Source organism: Pristiophorus japonicus, chromosome 18 (genome assembly GCF_044704955.1).
Source record: "Pristiophorus japonicus isolate sPriJap1 chromosome 18, sPriJap1.hap1, whole genome shotgun sequence".
NCBI lineage: Eukaryota > Metazoa > Chordata > Chondrichthyes > Pristiophoridae > Pristiophorus > Pristiophorus japonicus.
In genome coordinates this window covers 116,182,681-116,204,038 of record NC_091994.1, presented here as the reverse complement: position 1 = coordinate 116,204,038, position 21,358 = coordinate 116,182,681, and the positions used below count along the sequence as shown (strand labels likewise).

The following is a 21,358-nucleotide window of genomic DNA, read 5'->3' as shown; positions in this document are numbered from 1 at the left end:
CGCACCTATTTCTTTTAATGCTGTTGGTTGCAAGCTTCCTGAGCTGGAGATATTTTCAATATTTTCAATAAACAACATAAATCAGAGTAACCCTCGTGTTCATTTTGTACCCAGGTGGTGATAGGCTTAACCCCCAGGACAAAAATGGACTGTGGATTTGGTCTTCAATGAGTTATTTCATGAACAGGAGAATTCCAACAGAAGGGAGGAAATTCTCCACTACTATTCCCACATTATTACAACACTTTCTTGATCAATTCATGCAATTATAACAGCTGGATTTAAATGATACGTAACCTGGAAGACCCAATGGAGTTTGTTTGGTAAACTAGTTGTGTGTGTCACGTCCTTCTATTGCCCATGTGCGATGAGCTGTCACAGGGTGATTAAGATGCTATCTACAGGTGATTTACCTGCTACAGGTAGAGTCTCTTTTCGCTGTGTAATTAGGAGTTGCACTAATGTTACATATTGGGACCAGAAGTGCTTGCGGCTGTAAAATAATTCTCTACAATGATCTTACCAGTCCATAAATGATTAGATAACCAATATGTGCATTTTATTTTTGCCCTTTGATTTTAGGTTCTGGAAGAAGATACCAGCTGAATGCGATTCACACCAGCAAGGCATGTAATATCATTAGCAAGTACACAGCTTTTGTACCTGTGTATCTTGACAACAACGGATATCTGCCAAACATTATAGAGTATTCAAATACAGGTACTGTCATGGTGGGATCTACTTTGACTTCATTAGTATGCAGGTACAGCAAATAATCAGGAAGGCAAATGGAATGTTGGCCTTTATTGCAAGGGGGATGGAGTATAAAAGCAGAGAACTGTACAGGGTATTGGTGAGGCCACACCTGGAGTACTGTGTACAGTTTTTGTCTCCGTATTTAAGGAAGGATATACTTGCATTGGAGGCTGTTCAGAGAAGGTTCACTAGGTTGATTCCGGAGATGAGGGGGTTGACTGATGAGGATAGGTTGAGTAGGTTGGGCCTATACTTATTGGAGTTCAGAAGAATGAGAGGTGATGTTATCGAAACAGATAAGATAATGAGGGGGCTCGACAAGGTTGATGCAAAGAGGATATTTCCACTCATAGGGGAAACTAAAACTAGGGGGCATAGTCTCAGAATAAGGGGCCACCCATTTAAAATTGAGATGAGGAGGAATTTCTTCTCTCAGAGGGTTGTAAATCTGTGGAATTCTCTGCCTCAGAGAGCTGTGGAGGCTGGGTCATTGAATATATTTAAGACGGAGATAGACAGGTTTTTGAGCGATAAGGGAATAAAGAATTATGGGGAGCGGGCAGGGAAGTGGAGCTGAGTCCATGATCAGATCAGCCATGATCGTATTAAATGGCGGAGCAGGCTCGAGGGGCCGAACGGCCGACTCCTGCTCCTATTTCTTATATTCAACAGAATCTTGAAATATTACAATAAAATATGCCCGTCTGTATCCTTGGTGTAAGTTCAGTCCTTTCCTTTTATGGTGGTCGCGTGGTAATGGCAACACTCAGATGAACATTTCCATTCCTGTGCTTTCTTATGTTCCCATGTTAGCATTTTGCATTCCCTTAATTGTGGGAATGCTCCATTATTGGCAATAGACAGACTCAAGCCCCGACCAGATTAGTCCTGAAAAGAATCAATGCTTTGATCCTCAGGAGCTGGGTGGGACAGTGGAATGAAACAGTGCACATGTTGAAAGTTGTCGACAGCTCCTTTGATGCAGTGCGAGCACTGTTTGTGGCTGTGCTGACAGAGTGCTTCAGAAGCAACAGACAGAATAATGTTATAGTAGTCCATCAGGAATAATTCATATTCAGCCTAATCTCAATGTTCCTGAAGAGATGTTATCGTAACTAAGCAACTACTGAATAAATATTCATAATGATAAGATGCATTTCCTGGAATTATTAAGAAAATCAGGGGTATTAGGATGGATTAATTTCAATAAACATGTTTTGTTTAGCTCGGATACACATTCCGTGTTGTTACTGACTTGTTAAATTAGGCAGTGGTGCAGCTTATTATTCCTCTCAATTATATCATTACTAATACATCCAAGGTGTACACGTCCTCCTCCTAACCCCCATCCTCATTGTGCTCAAATCAACACTCATCTTATCTTCTCGTACATTAACTCATCTCCGAGGACCTCAGTAGCTTGGAGTTCCTGACCGCTCAGGCTGCCCTCCAGTCTTTTGAAACTTAGATTTTGAGATCGAAGCTTAATAGCTTCTTTGTTTACCTCATCTTCTATCCAGCTCCATGCTATTTTAATGGTGTTCCTTCACTGAACTTCCTCAAAAGATACCCATGGCAACTTCAGTGCATTGCAGTAATCCTGTGCACGTGACAACTAATAACAGTTAACATTTCTGGCTATTGGCCACTCAGCCTCATGAGTGACTATATAGGTGTAAGATCAGTAGCGTATCCTTACAGGCCCGATAGAATTGGGTCTTGCCCAAAATTATCCCTTCACCCCCTCTCCCCAATTCTGCTTCTGTGCCAGGCCTGGTGTTCTGAGAATGTGCGGTGCAATTATAGAATGTGCAAAATGCTGTCAGGCGTATGCAGGGATGGAGGGAACGAGCAGTAAGGAATGGATAGGACTGCTCAAACTGGAAGTGGTCATAATTGGGATAAATTCTGACCTTTTTGAATAGTAATTGTCCACTTTTGATCACTTCTGATTATCTTGCTCTGGAATGCAGTGCAGTATTCGTCCTTAGCTACAGAATGGTCTTCAGATTCTAGAATGTTTCTCCCAGCTCCAGAAATATGCTATAGTTTAACCTCACATAAGTATTCTGTCCACTTGTAAAAAATGCTTTCTAAAATACTCCTACACAGCTCTTCAAAATGATTTCTGTCTCTTTAAATGTGAGGTCCTTTTAAACATGGAAAATGCTGGAAATCTCAGTGGGTCAGGCAGCATCTGTGGAGAGGGAAGCAGAGTCAATGTTTCAGGTCGATGATCCTTCGTCAGAACATTATTTTGGTGACACTGCTTTTTCCTCATTCTGTTCTACATTTCTCAGCAGCCACCAGATCACAGTTGAACAGTCAAAGGAGGTCACATTCAGGCAGCCGGAAGCACAAGGGTTACTCTCTCGGCCTTGGTCGGTCTCAGTCTGAATATGGATCTGATGGGGCTGATGATGGCTTTTCCACTATGAGTAAGGCATTGCAATATTCCTATTCTAACCTATGGTACAATCATCGAGTTAAATTAGAGCCATTTATAAAATTTCACAGCCATGACTTTATTAGAATTGACCTTTGAGGCCAGTTACCTTGGCATTTCTGTACACAAAGTAAAATCTAATTTTTACTTTTCCTTAACCCTTTGTCCTCAAAGCTGAACTTGTAACCCGAGAGTGCAGTGGTTTCCTCCTGTTGCCGAATTGCTTCCATCAGCAATTGCTGGAGCTTGTTGCTCGGAGTTCACCAGCTCGGTCTGAGAGACAAATTCAGGAGGAGCGACAGCACACGTGCAGTTGTTCAAAAATCACAAGTTTAATGTTCTGGTTATAAACATTATCGAATGTCAGGGAAAGGTCTGTGTAGGGCAGCGATGCCAAACTGCAATTCTGGCCAGTGCTGTCGGGTTGGGAACACCGCTTGTCTGTCAGCTGGCTCTCCGTGCTGCAGACACTAGCAACGCTTAAAAAAAATTAATTCTTGGAATGTGGGTGTCATTGGGAAGGCCGGCATTTATTGCCCATCCATAATTGCCCCTAGGGAAGGTGGTGGTGAGCCGCTGCAGTCCGTGTGGTGAAGGTGCTCCCACAGTGCTGTTGGGCAATTTGTATAATCTCTTATTGCTAACATAATTGAGTTATTATCAGCACTTGGTATTTTCTCAAAGAAAATAATGATCTTTTGAATTGCTTGAGAACAACAAATTGTTTCTAATTATGTTAAATGTGAAAACGAAGGGGACTGATTGCACCAAATAATCTCACAGCAGTGGTGCTTTCAACAATTCGCATGCGACCCTGATAAAGTTTCCAGAATTGTTTGCAGGAGCAGGTCGGAGGTGACAGGTGTGCTGTCCTAACTTTTAAATAATCGTTGAAATTGTAGAACATAATAAAAGTCTTGAAAATGTAAAGCTGCTTTACCCCCTTGGCCATTTTATTGAACAATTGGAAACAATTTTGAACCAATTGGATTGGAGTTTCCTTTTCATCAACGGCAGTAGAGTGAGTAAGATCAGAGATGGTGGACTGGGAACATGCGTGATTATCCAGCCATAAATTATATGCCACCGAAAACAGGATAATGCCAAGTATGCTTCTGACAAACCGAGGAAATTGCCTGTCTATCTGTCTGTATTTGGTTGAGAACTACATTGGGTAAAAAGCAAAGATGATGCTGTAATTGTGAGCTGTTCCGTGTGTTAAGCAGTTTTGCAGGCTGGGTGATATACTCATTTTTTCCAACACATTACTGAGACTCAACAAGCCCTTACAATGGAACATTATTTCTAGTTCATTGAGGTTCGATTACATTCTGCTGCTAAATATAATGAAATGATAAAAAAAGTGGATGTGAAAGGAGGAGAGAGCAAGCAAGAAAACTATGATTGAAATTGCAAATTCTTGCTTGAAACTCGATGTTCAGTTGTAAAACTTCCCAAGTTCAAAATCACCATGAGCACAGCAAGTGAAATGGCACAAAGCTTCACTGTGGAGGGCAAGGCCAACTTTCCTTCTTCTTCACTCAAATGGACACTTAGAGCAAAGGTGTGATTGCGAAGCAATGCAAAACTCACCAATCCCCCACCTGATTTCACCGAAACAACTGCATCTGGTCTCAATCTATCAGTGTCATAGACAGAGACTATTGCATCTTCTGCGATAAAATTGGCTCAATAGTTACAGGAGGACATTAATAAACTTGCAGAATGGGCATATGATTGGCAAATGAAGTTCAACACAGATAAATGTGAGGTATTACATTTTGGTAGGAAGAATAGGGAGGTCACTTGTTACTTGGAGGGTGTAAGTCTGGGTGGGGGAGAGGAACAAAGGGATCTCGGATACAAATACACAAATCACTGAAAGTTGTGACACAGCAACATACAAGGGCATAAAAAAACAAACCAAGCACTAGAGTTTATTTCTCGTGGTATAGAGTTGAAAAGTAGGGAAGTTATGTTAAACCTGTATCGAACCTTGGTTAGACCACACTTGGAGCACTGCGTACAGTTCTGGTCGCCATTTTATAAAAAAGATATAGAGGCACTGGAGAGGGTGCAGAGAAGATTTACAAGGATGATACCAGAAATGCGAGGGCATACATTTCAGGAAAGGATGAACAGGCTGGGTCTCTTTTCTCTTTAGGGGTGACCTAATAGAGGTCTTTAAAATGATGAAAGGGTTTGATAGAGTGGATACAGAGAGAATGTTTCCATTTGTGGGGAAGAGCATAACTAGAGGCCATCAATATAAGATAGTCACCCAGAAATCCAATGGGGAATTCAGGAGAAACTTCTTTACCCAGAGCGGGGTGAGAATGTGGAACTCGCTGCCACAGGGAGAGGTCGAGGCGAATAGTATCGATGCATTTAAGGGGAGGCTGGACAAGCCAATGGGGGAGAAGGGAATAAGAAAGACTTGAAATACTTGGATTTATATAGCATCTTTCACGACCACCGGACGTCTCAAAGCGCTTTACAGCCAATGAAGTACTTTTTGAAGTGTAGTCACTGTTGTAATGTAGAAAACACGGCAGCCAACTTGCGCACAGCAAGCTCCCACAAACAGCAATAATGACCAGATAAACTGTTTTTGTTGTGTTGATTGAGGAATAAATATTGGCCAGGACACCACGTATAACTCCCCTGCTCTTCTTTGAAATAGTGCCATGGTATCTTTTCCATCCACCTGAGAGGGCAGACGGGACCTCGGTTTAATGTCTTATCTGAAAGACGGCACCTCTGACAGTGCAGCACTCCCTCAGCACTGTACTGGGAGTGTCAGCCTAGATTTATGTGCTCAAGTTCCTGGAGTGGGACTTGAACCCACAACCTCCTGACTCAGAGGGGAGTATGCTACCCACAGAGCCACAGCTGAATAGACGGTTAGATTTAGATGAGGAAAGATGGGAGGAGGCTCGAGTGGGGCATAAACACCGGCATGGACTGGTTGGGCCGAATGGCCTGTTTATGTGTCGTATATCCTGTGTAATATTTGTAGTAGAGGTAGACACAGGGCTCTGGGGGAAAGCAGGTTAGGGGCAGTTTTGGATTGTTCGAATAGTCCCTCAAGTGGCCTCCAGCTCGATGGGTATATGAACAATAAATTGATGCAGTAATTCTAGTTTCTCTGCTTGAAATATTACAGAAAGAAAATCACAATTTGTTCTGCTATATTGTTTGTCTAGAGAAACTAATAATCCTGCTGCAATTGTTCAACAAGGGGACCACTGCCTGATGCACTCAGTTGCTGAATAAATTCGACTGTTTTGTCTATGAGTTGAATAATCATTAAGTGTGAAGCCGCTTTTCAGATTATTTTTCAGCTCGGACAACGTCTGACCCATCGGTCACATGTTTATATGATTCAAGCGTGCACTGTTTTGCATTTAGTTACAGTGTGGTCTTTAAATGGTACAAATGATTTTCACCCATGTCTTTTCTCCCTATTCTATGATATAGAATAATCAATCTGATTGGTCAGACTTCAGACTGACCTTCAGACGGAAGGATTTCTGTTTTCTTTAGTTATTTTAATTGCAGACGATTATGCCTAGCTTCAGAAGTAGCTGTGTGTTATCCCACAGCCTGCTACATTGCAGGATCACAATCCGTGCTTAGCATTTTCATTGATTTAGTACTACATGGAAATGTACAGAATGTTAGAAAATCTAATGCTGGCCCAGCATTCCAAGCATCACTGTAACCTTTGGTAACCTGGTTAATTTGCCAGAAATTACAGAATATTGGCATATGGAACCTGCTGGATCAATAGAAGACAATACTGTAAATGAAATATACATTCTCAACGTGAATTTACTTGAGAAAACATTCTTCAATTATAAATCAATTTAAGTTGTGATTCTGAAACCTCCTCCCAGCCTAGAAGCTGTGCTCACAGGTAGTGTGGGTTGGATGCAGGGATAACACCTTGGGGCTAATATATTGGCATGGATAGAGGATTGGCTGACTAACAGAAAGTTGGGATAAATGGGTCATTTTCCAGATGGCAAACAGTAACTAGTGGGGCCCCAGAGGGATCAGTGCTGGGGCCGCAACTATTTGCAATCTATACTAATGACGTGGATGAAGGGACCGAGTGTAATGTAACCAAGTTTGCTGATGATACAAAGCTGGGTGGGAAAGCAAATTGTGAGGACACAAAAAATCTGCAAAGGGATATTATAAGGCAAAGTGAGTGAGCAAAAATTTGGCAGATGGAGTATAATGTGAGAAAATGTGAGGTTATCCACTTTGGCAGAAAAAATAGAAAAGCAAATTATAATTTAAATGGAGAAAAATTGCAAAGTGCTGCAGTACAGAGGGACCTGGGGGTCCTTGTGCATTAAATACAAAAAGTTAGTATGCAGGTACAGCAAGTAATCGAGAAGGTAACTGGAATGTTGGCCTTTATTGCAAGGGGGATAGAGTATAAAAGCAGAGAAGTCCTGCTACAACTGTACAGGGTAATGGTGAGGCCACACCTGGAGTACTGCGTCCAGTTTTGGTCTCCGTATTTAAGGAGGGATATACTTGCATTGAAGGCTGTTCAGAGAAGGTTCACAAGGTTGATTCTGGAGATGAGGGGTTGACGTCTGAAGATAGGTTGAGTAGGTTGGGCCTATATACATTGGAGTTCAGAAGAATGAGAGGCGATTTATTGAAACTTATAAGATAATGAGGGGCTCGACAAGGTGGATGCAGAGAGGATGTTTCCACGCATAGGGGAAACTAAAACTAGGGGACATAGTCTCAGAATAAGGGGCCACCCATTTAAAACTGAGATGAGGAGAAATTTCTTCTGAGGGTTGTAAATCTGAGGAATTCTCTGCCCCAGAGAGCTGTGGAGACTGGGTCATTGAATATATTTAAGGCGGAGATGGACAGATTTTTAAGCAATAAGGGATTAAAGGGTTATGGGGAGCGGGCAGGGAAGTGGAGCTGAGTTCAAGATCAGATCAGCCATGATCTTATTGAATGGCGGAGCAGGCTCGAAGGGCTGAATGGCCGACTCCTGCTCCTATTCTTCTTATGTTCTTATGTAACCGGACAGGAGGCCATTCGGCCCATTGAGCCCGTGCCAACTCTCTGCAAGAGCATTTCAGCTAGTCCCACTCCCCCGCCCTTTCCTGTATTTACATTTGTTCTAATTTAGAAAGTCCCTTTTATTTATTATATTTTGCAACATTAGCACCGACACTGCGATCAGTTAGAAACAGTAGAGAAATAATCAGTGACAGACCTCATTTCAGAACTTGGAAATCTTCAATCAAACATACGCCGAGGGTGAAGGAACATACGCCGAGGGTGAAGGAACATACGCCGAGGGTGAAGGAACATACGCCGAGGGTGAAGGAACATACGCCGAGGGTGAAGGAACATACGCCGAGGGTGAAGGAACATACGCCGAGGGTGAAGGAGCAGTCCGAATGGCACACCAAGCAATGGAATTTGTTTCTGAACTCCAACATCATGTGTCTCTTATAATGAATATAAAATAAAACCGTGAATTCCAGTTTTCTGGCTGTAAAAATCTTGACGCTATTTTTCACACCACAGATCGTTTCACACTATTTGGAGCAGATTGGTTCTGTAAGATTAGAAGGTCTTTCTTTTCCTGCATTCCTTAGCTGCAAAATGACTTGTGTTTGCACCTGGTTTTATTCCAAACCAAGTTATTGGGTCATTTAAATGTGTAGTTACGGTTTCCCGACACTAGATGGCGTGGGCCGACTGTTCCATTGGCTTGCGGACTCTCAGCTTTCCACACTTGCTGCAAGGTTAGGCCAGCGTTTGGTAAAATAACTTTATCACTTTCAAAAACAAAAACAGCTGAACAATTAACCTATTGGAAGCTTGCCAAAAGTTTCCAGGGTTCCAAATTTTTGAACAGCAAAAAAAATGCAAAAATACTCCGGGGGTAATTTTAAGTTAATCCTCCCAGTGGGTTGGCTAACAATGGCCCCCTCCATGTCAAAAATTCACCAGGTCTGCAGCAACTTCATTTATAATCCTTCAAACTAATACTAAAAAAGGTCTTCAGTGCGGTGCTGAGGGAGTGCAGCACTGTCGGAGGGTTAGTACTGAGGGACTGCTGCACTGTCGGAGGGGCAGTGCTGAGGGAGCACCGCACTGTCGGAGGGGCAGTACTGAGGGAGTGCAGCACTGTCGGAGGGGCAGTACTGAGGGAGTGACGCACTGTCGGAGGGGCAGTACTGAGGGAGTGCCGCACTGTCGGAGGGGCAGTACTGAGGGAGTGCTGCACTGTCGGAGGGGCAGTACTGAGGGAGTGCCGCACTGTCGGAGGGGCAGTACTGAGGGACTGCTGCACTGTCGGAGGGGCAGTACTGAGGGAGTGTCGCACTGTCGGAGGGGCAGTACTGAGGGAGTGCTGCACTGTCAGAGGGGCAGTACTGAGGGAGTGACGCACTGTCGGAGGGGCAGTACTGAGGGAGTGCCGCACTGTCGGAGGGGCAGTACTGAGGGAGTGCTGCACTGTCGGAGGGGCAGTACTGAGGGAGTGCCGCACTGTCGGAGGGGCAGTACTGAGGGACTGCTGCACTGTCGGAGGGGCAGTACTGAGGGAGTGTCGCACTGTCGGAGGGGCAGTACTGAGGGAGTGCTGCACTGTCAGAGGGGCAGTACTGAGGGAGTGCCGCACTGTCGGAGGGGCAGTACTGAGGGACTGCTGCACTGTCGGAGGGGCAGTACTGAGGGAGTGTCGCACTGTCGGAGAGGCAGTACTGAGGGAGTGCCGCACTGTCGGAGGGGCAGTACTGAGGGACTGCTGCACTGTCGGAGGGGCAGTACTGAGGGAGTGCCGCACTATCGGAGGGGCAGTACTGAGGGAGTGCCGCACTGTCGGAGGGGCAGTACTGAGGGAGTGCCGCACTGTCGGAGGGGCCGTCTTTCAGATGAGATATTATAACGAGGCCCCGTCTGCTCTCTCAGGTGGATGTAAAAGATCCCACGGCCACTATTTCGAAGAAAGCAGGCATATGTTCTTGGTGTCCTGGATAATATTTATCCCTCAATCAACATCACTAAAACAGATTATCTGGTCATTATCACGTTGCTGTGTGTGGGAGCTTGCTGTGTGCAAATTGGCTGCTGCGTTTCCCACATTACAACAGTGACTACACTCCAAAGGTACTTCATTGGCTGTAAAGCACTTTGGGACAACATGAGGCCATGAAAGGTGTTGTAGAAATGCAAGACTTTGTGATTTTAATGAATCATGTTCACTATTGTATCTGTATCAAATAGTTCAGCGTAACACTGGGGCAGAATCTCTGTATGATGCCGGGTATGCGAGCTGTGTTATAGTGAGGTTAGGCTGCAGACAATCATCTGATTACATTTCATTTCTTTGGTTCTAGCTTGCTTTATTATCCTGTCTGAATTTTTACACATGCTTTATTATACGTTAACCTGAATCGGGCTTTGGGTGGGTTGTATGTGCAAATGTCACAGTGCATGTGTGAGGGGGTGGGAAGTTTTGAAATTTAGTCATTTGGGTCCTCCAGGCTGGAGTTGTGTGGTGTAGTTTGACTACAGTCAGACATGACAGGTCCTCCACAAACCGAGCCAAGCGCCGTGTACAATGAGCTTTCCTGCTCACGCAGACACACGTGTAGAACAGTGCTTTGCTTTATTTCAGTGGAGTTCTGATCCTGCTTATGTGCAGCAGTAAATCAGTGAACTTCAAGCCTAATGGACACTCCTTAATGGATCAATATCAGATTGCAAAAACCAACTGCATACGATTAATCTCAGCATTCAGGGGAAACTACTGCATTGACAAGCACTGCAGCAACTGCCCGTCATTTTCAGTCTTTGCTTTTGTCAAGAAATACAATTTACAAGCATTTGGATATCATCATATTACTTAAAACTCAATAAGCAACTTACAAGCAAAGCAAAGGCAATTTCCATTCATCTACAATTGTAAAGGTAGATAATTTGCCAGTTACCTCAGCCCTTGGAATTCATTTCCTGCACACACCAACATTCAGCTTTCCATAGCTGGCCGGCGGGAGTTGGGGCTGGGGTCGAACGCCTGTGCAATAGCTAACCAGCTTTCTCACGGCATTGTCACCAAACCTCCCCAAACATTCCTCATCGACTGAGCGCTGTCAAAATATTATCCAAAAAATCAAGGAGGAAGAATGGAGAGTGCGCGAATTATACACGGGGCTATGACAAGGGGGTCATTTGGGAATAATGTAGGTCTATTGCCTTGTTCAATCTGCACATACTTACAGGATGCGTAACATAGAAAATAGGTGCAGGAGTAGGCCCTTCGAGCCTGCAGCACCATTCAATAAGATCATGGCTGATCTTTCCCTCAGTACCCCTTTCCTGCTTTCTCTCCATACCCCTTGATCCCTTTAGCCGTAAGGGCCACATCTAACTCCCTCTTGAATATATCCAATGAACTGGCATCAACAGCTCTCTGCGGCAGGGAATTCCACAGGTCAACAACTCTCTGAGTGAAGAAGTTTCTCCTCATCTCAATCCTAAATGGCCTACCCCTTATCCTAAGACTATGTCCCCTGGTTCTGGACTTCCCCAACATCGGGAACATTCTTCCCACATCTAACCTGTCCAGTCCCGTCAGAATCTTATGCGTTGCTATGAGATCCCCTCTCATCCTTCTAAACTCCAGTGAATAAAGGCCCAGTTGATCCAGTCTCTCCTCATATGACAGTCCAGCCATCACTGGAATCAGTCTGGTGAACCTTCGCTGCACCCCCTCAATAGCAAGAACATCCTTCCTCAGATTAGGAGACCAAAAGTGAACACAATATTCCAGGTGAGGCCTCACTAAGGCCCTGTACAACTGCAGTAAGACCTCCCTGCTCCTATACTCAAATCCCCTCGCTATGAAGGCCAACATACCATTTGCCTCCTTCACCACCTGCTGTACCTGCATGCCCACTTTCAGCGACTGATGAACCATGACACCCAGGTCTTGTTGCACCTTCCCTTTTCCTAATCTGCCGCCATGCAGATAATATTCTGCCTGCGTGTTTTTGCCCCCAAAATGGAAAATTTCACATTTATCCACATTACACTGCATCTGCCATGCATTTGCCCACTCACCTTGTTGTGTATGCAGCACTTAAATCACTGACTTCATGCAGTCTGGTGTAGTAACTGCTGTGACCTTAGTCCTTTATTGTGTAACTCCAGAGTGCCTCTCAGGTGTGGTGGGCAGCCTTTTATACTCTGTCTTGCAGGTACTTTCAGGTCTCCCACCACAGCGCACCATTGTACTTATAGATTTAATGTACCTGGACAATACATAACATCTCACTCCCCCCCGCCCCAGTTCCAGAAGCCATTGCCGGTGACCTTGGCCTTGTATGTTCTGGCTGATTTGTGAGTATGAGTCCACTTCCCTCTTCTCCCCCATGTAAAGGTGATGCTTGCGATCCGGCGCAGGCCTGTGGTATTTGCAGTCCTTACATGGGTGATGAAGTACACAAGCATAACCTCCAACAGAAAACAGGTATACATAGACTGTACATTTGTATGGTACATATAATATGTGGTACAGAATTTGCAGGTACACTGAACGGTTATTTAATCCCAGCTCCTCTGGGTGAGGTGCAGTGGTGGTATACAGCCCCTTTTTGCCCGAGGTAATGGGCTGCGCAGAGGCAGGGTATCACAACTAGTGCGTTGCCTCTGTTCTCAGAAAGTGATCGCCTTAGTGGCTCATCTGCAGCCGCTGAACCATTGCATGAATCACATAGATCGAGAATCGCATTGGTCCCTTAATCATGTTAGTCACAGATCCATTTACCCTTTTACTGTACCTTGTGGTATTAACTCTTTTCATAATACATATCCCTTATTTTAAACTCAGTACCCATTCAGCATCAAAATATTAACTCTTATCATAACTCATATCATCCTACATTCACATTGCTCATTTAGACTCGCTCTTGCCTTACAAAAGTCTCTTTGTGGGGCCCGCCACGGTGTAAAGCCCTTTTAAGACTCCCGGGTGCATTTCCCTTTTAAGACGCCATATTGTGGTTCCCACGAGGCTTCCCTTGGGCGCCGCCATTTTAGTTGCTCTGCTGGCCTTCGTCTGCAGAGCTCTGCTGCCACGAGGCTCACCACCAGCTTGAGCTCGCTGCATGACGTTTTACTCTGGAATAGAAGGATTAAAGAGGAAAGAAGAAAGGAGTATGGCCAAGACAATTTGATCGTGGCTCTTTAGATTCGATCAGTCATAGTCCCTGTGAGAGCGGCCTCTGTAATTGCTGCCATATCCGCTGCTCTGGCTCTTGTACCCACCCGAGTAGCTGTCGCGTTCTCCTGAGTCATACCTGCGGCCGCCATAGCCTCCGCTCCCGCCGTTGTCCCAGTAACCGCTGCCTCTCCTGTAGCCTCCGCTCCCGCCGTTGTCCCAGTAACTGCCTCCGCTCCCACCGTTGTCCCAGTAACTGCCGCCGCTGTCCCAATAACTGCCGCCGCTGTCCCAGTAACTGCCTCCGCTCCCGCCGTTGTCCCAGTAACTGCCTCCGCTCCCGCCGTTGTCCCAGTAACCGCTGCCTCTCCTGTAGCCTCCGCTCCCGCCGTTGTCCCAGTAACTGCCTCCGCTCCCGCCGTTGTCCCAGTAACTGCCTCCGCTCCCGCCGCTGTCCCAGTAACTGCCTCCGCTCCCGCCGTTGTCCCAGTAACCGCTGCCTCTCCTGTAGCCTCCGCTCCCGCCGTTGTCCCAGTAACCGCTGCCTCTCCTGTAGCCTCCGCTCCCGCCGTTGTCCCAGTAACCGCTGCCTCTCCTGTAGCCACCACCACTGTTGCCGTTGTCCCGGCCTCCACTGTAGCCGTGACCGCTGCCCGACTTTTTCTCCGCGTGGGCCCCCCCCGGATTTGTCGGCCATCGATGGATTTCCCGTTCATCGCCTGTAGCACGTCGCCGGCTTGCACCTCAGCAATCGGCCCGCACCTACAAAACTGCTCTTCCAGGGTCTGCTTGTCTGTGTGGGGATTTCTCCTCCAGCTCAGTCGGCGCTGCTCTTTGGGAACCCGGGAGACACCGGTCTGTGGAGGGATGAAATCTTCCCAGCTCCCACGGACCTTCCCCATCCATCTCCTGCTGAGAAGCATCGGCCCATCGCCTGCAATGACCCACAAAGGTAAACCGTGCGTCTTGCCTCCGTGAGATACCTGCACATCCAACCTGCCAAGAACAGTTCCTTGGTGTAGGTACGCAGCTTTGCCGTGACCGGGACCAGCTTGGGTCGTGCAGCTGGGTTGAACCACAGTTTATCAAAAGTTTCCTGACTCATCAACGATGGACCCGATCCAGTGTCCACTTCCATACTCACTGGGACTCCGTTAATCTTGACTTCCATAATCACTGGGGCTGAACCGTCAGGTCACGTATACAGTCCAAACAACACCTCATCTTCTTCTGCCTGCTCCTCACTGGAAGATGGACCCTCTACCATCTCCTCAGCCACACGGTGAGTCAGATTTCTTTTACACATACGCTGAAGGTGACCTTTCGTGTGGCAGGCATTGCATGTGTACTCTGCAAACCTGCACCGGTGAGCCCCATGGCTTGCTCCTCAGCGCCAGCATGGTGCTACTCGATTAGCCCCCTTCAGCGGACTCTGAGTTCCAGGACCCCGAGGTCCGTGCTCTCTGCCCTGGGCAGAGCCACGTTCTGCAGTTTTGTCCATGGTGGGCACTATCCTGTGGACAGTGGCTGCCGGGTTCGAGACTGTGCGGATCATTTGCTTGGTGCTGCAAGTCGAGGTCATATATGCCCGGCTGATGGCGATGGCTTTTGTCAGGGTGACTGTGGGTTCCGTGGCTAGCAGCTTGTGAAGGAGGCCCTCATGGCCAATCCCCGTGATGAAAACATCCTGCAACGCCTCGTCAAGGTGTGCGCCAAAATCACACGACGCCATGAGTCTCCTGATGTCCGCAGCATATTTGGTGACATCCTGGCCCTCAGGTCTGCAGTGATGGTAGAATTTGTATCAGGCCGTGAGGATGCTCTCCTTTGGTTTCAATTGGTCACGAATGAGTGCGACCAGCTCCTCATATGACTTGTCCCTGGCGCTCGTGGGTGCCAGCAAATGCCTGACGAGACAGTAAACCTCATCGCCACAACTGGAAAGCAATATCACCTTACACTTCTCTCTCAGTGCGTTCGTGTGCCCCGTCAGGTAGTACTTGAGCCTTTCTGTAAAGGCCTCCCAATCATTGCCCACGGTAAAATCCTTTAACGAGCACAGAGTAGCCATGGTTGCGTGAAGCTTGTCCGTGTCATCGTTGCCAATGTAGTGTATGCAGCACTCAAATCACTGACTCCACACGGCCTGGTGTTGTAGTAACTGCTGTGACCTTAGTCCTTTATTGTGTAACTCCAGAGTGCCTCTCAGGTGTGGTGGGCAGCCTTTTATACTCTGTCTTGCAGGTACTTCCAGGTCTCCCACCACAGCGCCCTCTGTGGCGCACCATTGTACTTATACATTTAATGTACCTGGACAATACATAACACACCTAACCTGTCCAAGTCACCCTGCAGCCTCTTAGCGTCCTCCTCACAGCTCACACCACCATCCAGTTTAGTGTCATCCACAAACTTGGAGATATTACACTCAATTCCTTCATCTAAATCATTGATGTATATTGTAAAGAGCTGGGGTCCCAGCACTGAGCCCTGCGGCACTCCACTAGTCACTTGCCTGCCATTCTGAAAAGGACCCATTTATCCCGACTCTCTGCTTCCTGTCTGCCAACCAGTTCTCTATCCAATATCATGTGCTTTGATTTTGTACACCAATCTCTTGTGTGGGACCTTGTCAAAAGCCTTATGAAAGTCCAAAGACACCACATCCATAGTACCGCGCTGGGGAAAGAAACATAGAAACATAGAAAATAGGTGCAGGAGTAGGCCATTCGGCCCTTCTAGCCTGCACCGCCATTCAATGAGTTCATGGCTGAACATGCAACTTCAGTACCCCATTCCTGCTTTCTCACCATATCCCTTGATTCCCCTAGTAGTAAGGACTTCATCTAACTTCTTTTTGAATATATTTAGTGAATTGGCCTCAACAACTTTCTGTGGTAGAGAATTCCACAGGTTCACCACTCTCTGGGTGAAGAAATTCCTCCTCATCTCGGTCCCAAATGGCTTACCCCTTATCCTCAGACTGTGTACCCTGGTTCTGGACTTCCCCAACATTGGGAACATTCTTCCTGTATGTAACCTGTCTAACCCCGTCAGAATTTTAAACGTTTCTATGAGGTCCCCTCTCATTCTTCTGAACTCCAGTGAATACAAGCCCAGTTGATCCAGTCTTTCTTGATAGGTCAGTCCCGCCATCCCGGGAATCAGTCTGGTGAACCTTCGCTGCACTCCCTCAATAGCAAGAATGTCCTTCCTCAGGTTAGGAGACCAAAACTGTACACAATACTCCAGGTGTGGCCTCACCAAGGCCCTGTACAATTGTAGCAACACCTCCCTGCCCCTGTACTCAAATCCCCTCGCTATGAAGGCCAACATGCCATTTGCTTTCTTAACCGCCTGCTGTACCTGCATGCCAACCTTCAATGACTGATGTACCATGACACCCAGGTCTCTTTGCACCTCCCCTTTTCCTAATCTGTCACCATTCAGATAATAGTCTGTCTCTCTGTTTTTACCACCAAAGTGGATAACCTCACATTTACCGACATTATACTTCATCTGCCATGCATTTGCCCACTCACCTAACCTATCCAAGTCGCTCTGCAGCCTCATAGCATCCTCCTCGCAGCTCACAGTGCCACCCAACTTAGTGTCATCCGCAAATTTGGAGATACTACATTTAATCCCCTCGTCTAAATCATTAATGTACAGTGTAAACAGCTGGGGCCCCAGCACAGAACCTTGCGGTACCCCACTAGTCACTGCCTGCCATTCTGAAAAGTCCCCATTTCCTCCTACTCTTTGCTTCCTGTCTGACAACCAGTTCTCAATCCATGTCAGCACACTACCCCCAATCCCATGTGCTTTAACTTTGCACATTAATCTCTTGTGTGAGACCTTGTCGAAAGCCTTCTGAAAGTCCAAATATACCACATCAACTGGTTCTCCCTTGTCCACTCTACTGGAAACATCCTCAAAAAATTCCAGAAGATTTGTCAAGCATGATTTCCCTTTCACAAATCCATGCTGACTTGGACCTATCATATTACCTCTTTCCAAATGCACTGCTATGACATCCTTAATAATTGACCGGTCTATAATTCCCTGTTTTCTCTCGCCCTCCTTTTTTTAAAAGTGGTGTTACATTGGCTACCCTCCATTCCATAGGAACTGATCCAGAGTCAATGGAATGTTGGAAAATGACTGTCAATGCATCAACTATTTCCAAGGCCACCTCCTTAAGTACTCTGGGATGCAGTCCATCAGGCCCTGGGGATTTATCGGCCTTCAATCCCATCAATTTCCCCAACACAATTTCCCGACTAATAAGGATTTCCCTCAGTTCCTCCTCCTTACTAGACCCTCCGACCCCTTTTATATCCGGAAGGTTGTTTGTGTCCTCCTCAGTGAATACCGAACCAAAGTACTTGTTCAATTGGTCTGCCATTTCTTTGTTCCCCGTTATGACTTCCCCTGATTCTGACTGCAGGGGACCTACGTTTGTCTTTACTATCCTTTTTCTCTTTACATATCTATAGAAACTTTTGCAATCCGTCTTAATGTTCCCTGCAAGCTTCTTCTCGTACTCCATTTTCCCTGCCCTAATCAAACCCTTTGTCCTCCTCTGCTGAGTTCTAAATTTCTCCCAGTCCCCGGGTTCGCTGCTATTTCTGGCCAATTTGTATGCCACTTCCTTGGCTTTAATACTATCCCTGATTTCCCTTGATAGCCACGGTTGAGCCACCTTCCCTTTTTTATTTTTACGCCAGACAGGAATGTACAATTGTTGTAGTTCATCCATGCGGTCTCTAAATGTCTGCCATTGCCCATCCACAGTCAACCCCTTAAGTATCATTCGCCAATCTATCCTAGCCAATTCACGCCTCATACCTTCAAAGTTACCCTTCTTTAAGTTCTGGACCATGGTCTCTGAATTAACTGTTTCATTCTCCATCCTAATGCAGAATTCCACCATATTATGGTCACTCTTCCCCAAGGGGCCTCGCACAACGAGATTGCTAATTAATCCTCTCTCATTACACAACACCCAGTCTAAGATATCATAGCAGAAGCCATTTAAAACATTTAATGAATACCACAGGCTAAATATCCTCATGGTAAACCATCTCCCATCCAAAGAAAAACAGTTAAGTTACTATATTAATATTTTAGAAATGCTTGTTGCAACAGGTAGTTGCACACAGCTACCTGACACATTCCCAGGAATTTAAGGGACGTGTCGGGGGAGGGATTGGAGCTGAAGTCAAGTGATCGAATCCAGAATGGAATTTCAGAGACCAGCCAATATGGAAATCATTGACTGATGATGGGACCCCAAACACCGACAAATGGCTACCCTGCGGATCAGGGTCTGTTTGCACCTCGTCCTGGCTATGTTCAATAGTTTCAATACAATGAGAGAAATGCTGAGTTTCTGCATAATTCACAATTCAGTGACGGAGGTTACGTCTACACAATCCTGTAACACAGCACAGGATATAACTTAACGTGAAGACAAATAGCAATTGTTAAACATGTATGCAAAATATTTAAGTTTAAAAATTGTTACTTTACTGCATTAAGACAGCAAAATGTTATTAATGATGTGAAAGTAAGGTAGGCCGATATCTGGCTATCTCCTCGTCCGTGACAGCATCACCCGAAGATGTCAGGTCAGCTTTACATGTACACTGGTACCTCCACCCTCCCCTCTCCCCCTCCACAGTCTCTCCTCACCACTCCGCCCTCCCCCCTCCCCCACCTCTCTTCCCCCTCCACCGCCTCTCTTCCCCCTCCCCCTCCACAGTCTCTCCTCACCCCTCCGCCTTCCCCCCTCCACAGTCTCTCCTCCGCCCTCCGCCCTCCCCCCTCCACCGCCTCTCCTCAACCCTCCGCCCTCCCCCCTCCACAGTCTCTCCTCACCCCTCCGCCCTCCCCCCTCCACAGTCTCTCCTCACCCCTCCGCCCTCCCCCCTCCATGCCTCTCCGCACCCCTCCACTGCCTCCGTACTATCAGACGCGTGTCTCCGATCCAGCCCTGGATCAGGTGCAACTGTCTGCAGTCAAGCATTGGGAGCCTGACACCACGGTCTCCATCCCTGCCACAAACTCCGCACCCTTGGCATTGATCCCACTCCTGCCCCGCCCATTCTCTCAGGTTCAATCAGACTATTTGCAACCTTGGTGTCGTGTTTGATTCTCGGCTGAGCTTCTGAGCACATATCCCTAACCACACGGGACAGAGACTTGGCATGCTGCAGGCTATCCCGAGTTAATTTGCAATACAGACATTACTGGGTCTGTTTTTACAGGAACGTTTGTGTAGCAACGCGATTGCTTCTCTGCATACAACAGTGGGAATGGTCTGGGTCGGTTGCAGGAGAACTAGGGATGCATTGTACTCACACATGAGTAGTGTCATAGAATAAAGATTGCCTGTATTGTAACCTGTACTGAGGTCATGGCGACACCAGTCATAACTTCAGTCACGATGGCCATTGGCACCACAGCATAAATGCTTGGAGCATAGTAACAGGCAACGCTGAGGGAGGGAGAGCCCATAGACGCCCACTGTTCCGTGCTGGGTGTTGTGAGGGGCCTGAGGACAGTGATCTGGCAGCTCGGCACCATCACCGACCTCGGCATTGTGTCAGGAGCCACCAGTGCTGAAAGCAGTCACCACAAAGGAGCAGCCACCACTGGTGCCGATGGATCAGGGTCAGCTGCAGGTACAGACAGCAGCTCCTCAGGTTCGCAGTACTCTTTGTGTTTGGTAGCGCAGAATATTCATCTATTGGTTTATGCTGACAAATCCATCATGTTTCTCCATTCCAAAATACCTATGGGATTTTGGAGACGTGTCCCAGTGCAAAGTAGGACAATTTTAACAACATTGTTCTCAAGCTCAACCAGATTCTATAACTCCCCTTGTATTATGTACAAGATTGATTAGAACCAGCTATTAGGCTAATAGAAGCAGTGGTCCAGTTAAATGTCAGTGTTATTACACAGACTCTTTCTGCCTGATTATGGTCAGTTTTGCTGCTTTTACTTGGGGTGTCACTGATCAGCACATTAACCCCACCCCTACCCCGAACCCTACCCCCAACCCCATCCCCACCCCTAACCCCACCCTTAACCCTAACCCCTACCCCGAACCCAGCCACTAACCCTACCCCTAACCCTACCCCTAACCCTACCCCTAACACAACCCCAAACCCTACCCCTAACCCTACCCCTAACCCTACCCCTAACACAACCCCAAACCCTACCCCTAACCCTACCCCTAACCCTACCCCGAACCCTACCCCGAACCCTACCCCGAACCCTACCCCGAACCCTACCCCTAACCCTACCCCTAACCCTACCCCGAACCCTACCCCTAACCCCATCCCCACCCCTAACCCCACCCTTAACCCTAACCCCTACCCCGAACCCAGCCACTAACCCTACCCCTAACCCTACCCCTAACCCTACCCCTAACACAACCCCGAACCCTACCCCTAACCTTACCCCTAACCTTACCCCTAACACCACCCCTACCCCTAACCTTACCCCTAACCCCACCCCTACTCCTAACCCCACCCCTATCCCACCCCTAACCCTAACCCTAACCCTAATCCCACCCCTAACCCTAACATCGCCCCTAACACCACCCCTAACCCTAACACACCCCTAACCCTAACACCACCTCTAATCCTAACCCTACTCACTTAAAACATGTTCCTTACTTATATATAATAGTAACAGGTTTGCCAAAACATAATTATTCACATCAACAGCATTAAAATAGAAAGTTTCATAAAAAGTGTCACTTTGCCATGCCAGACACACAATTTGGTTTCATTTTAAATGACAGTGATGTGCAGATAACATTCTGGGAACAGGACGAGACTGATCATCCCACTGAGCCTGCTCTGTCATTTTGTTAGGCATGACAGCTCTATTTCTTTAATCCTGATTTCCTGTCCTCT

The 21,358-nt window shown here is 46.7% G+C and overlaps 2 protein-coding genes across 6 annotated transcripts in view; one reads left to right on the top strand and one right to left on the bottom strand.

Annotated features, from left to right (window-relative positions):
- Positions 1 to 21,358, bottom strand: part of LOC139228999 (uncharacterized) — a 132,812-nt gene that overhangs the window by 60,998 nt on the left and 50,456 nt on the right. Inside the window, exon 1 of one of the 5 annotated variants that reach the window (XR_011587655.1) lies at positions 8,463 to 8,495. The exons of 3 other annotated variants lie outside the window; for them this stretch is intronic. The gene's annotated coding sequence lies outside the window, so the exon portion shown is untranslated. Of the gene's footprint in view, positions 1 to 2,669; positions 2,759 to 8,462; positions 8,496 to 21,358 lie in introns of those variants that run through there. One more of the 5 variants, XR_011587654.1, reaches the window with a different exon arrangement.
- The window catches only part of vwa5b1 (von Willebrand factor A domain containing 5B1), a 303,883-nt gene that overhangs the window by 250,670 nt on the left and 31,855 nt on the right, over positions 1 to 21,358 (top strand). The window contains 2 exon segments of the mRNA XM_070860664.1: positions 583 to 720; positions 3,057 to 3,194. Coding sequence (XP_070716765.1) covers positions 583 to 720; positions 3,057 to 3,194 — 276 coding nt within the window.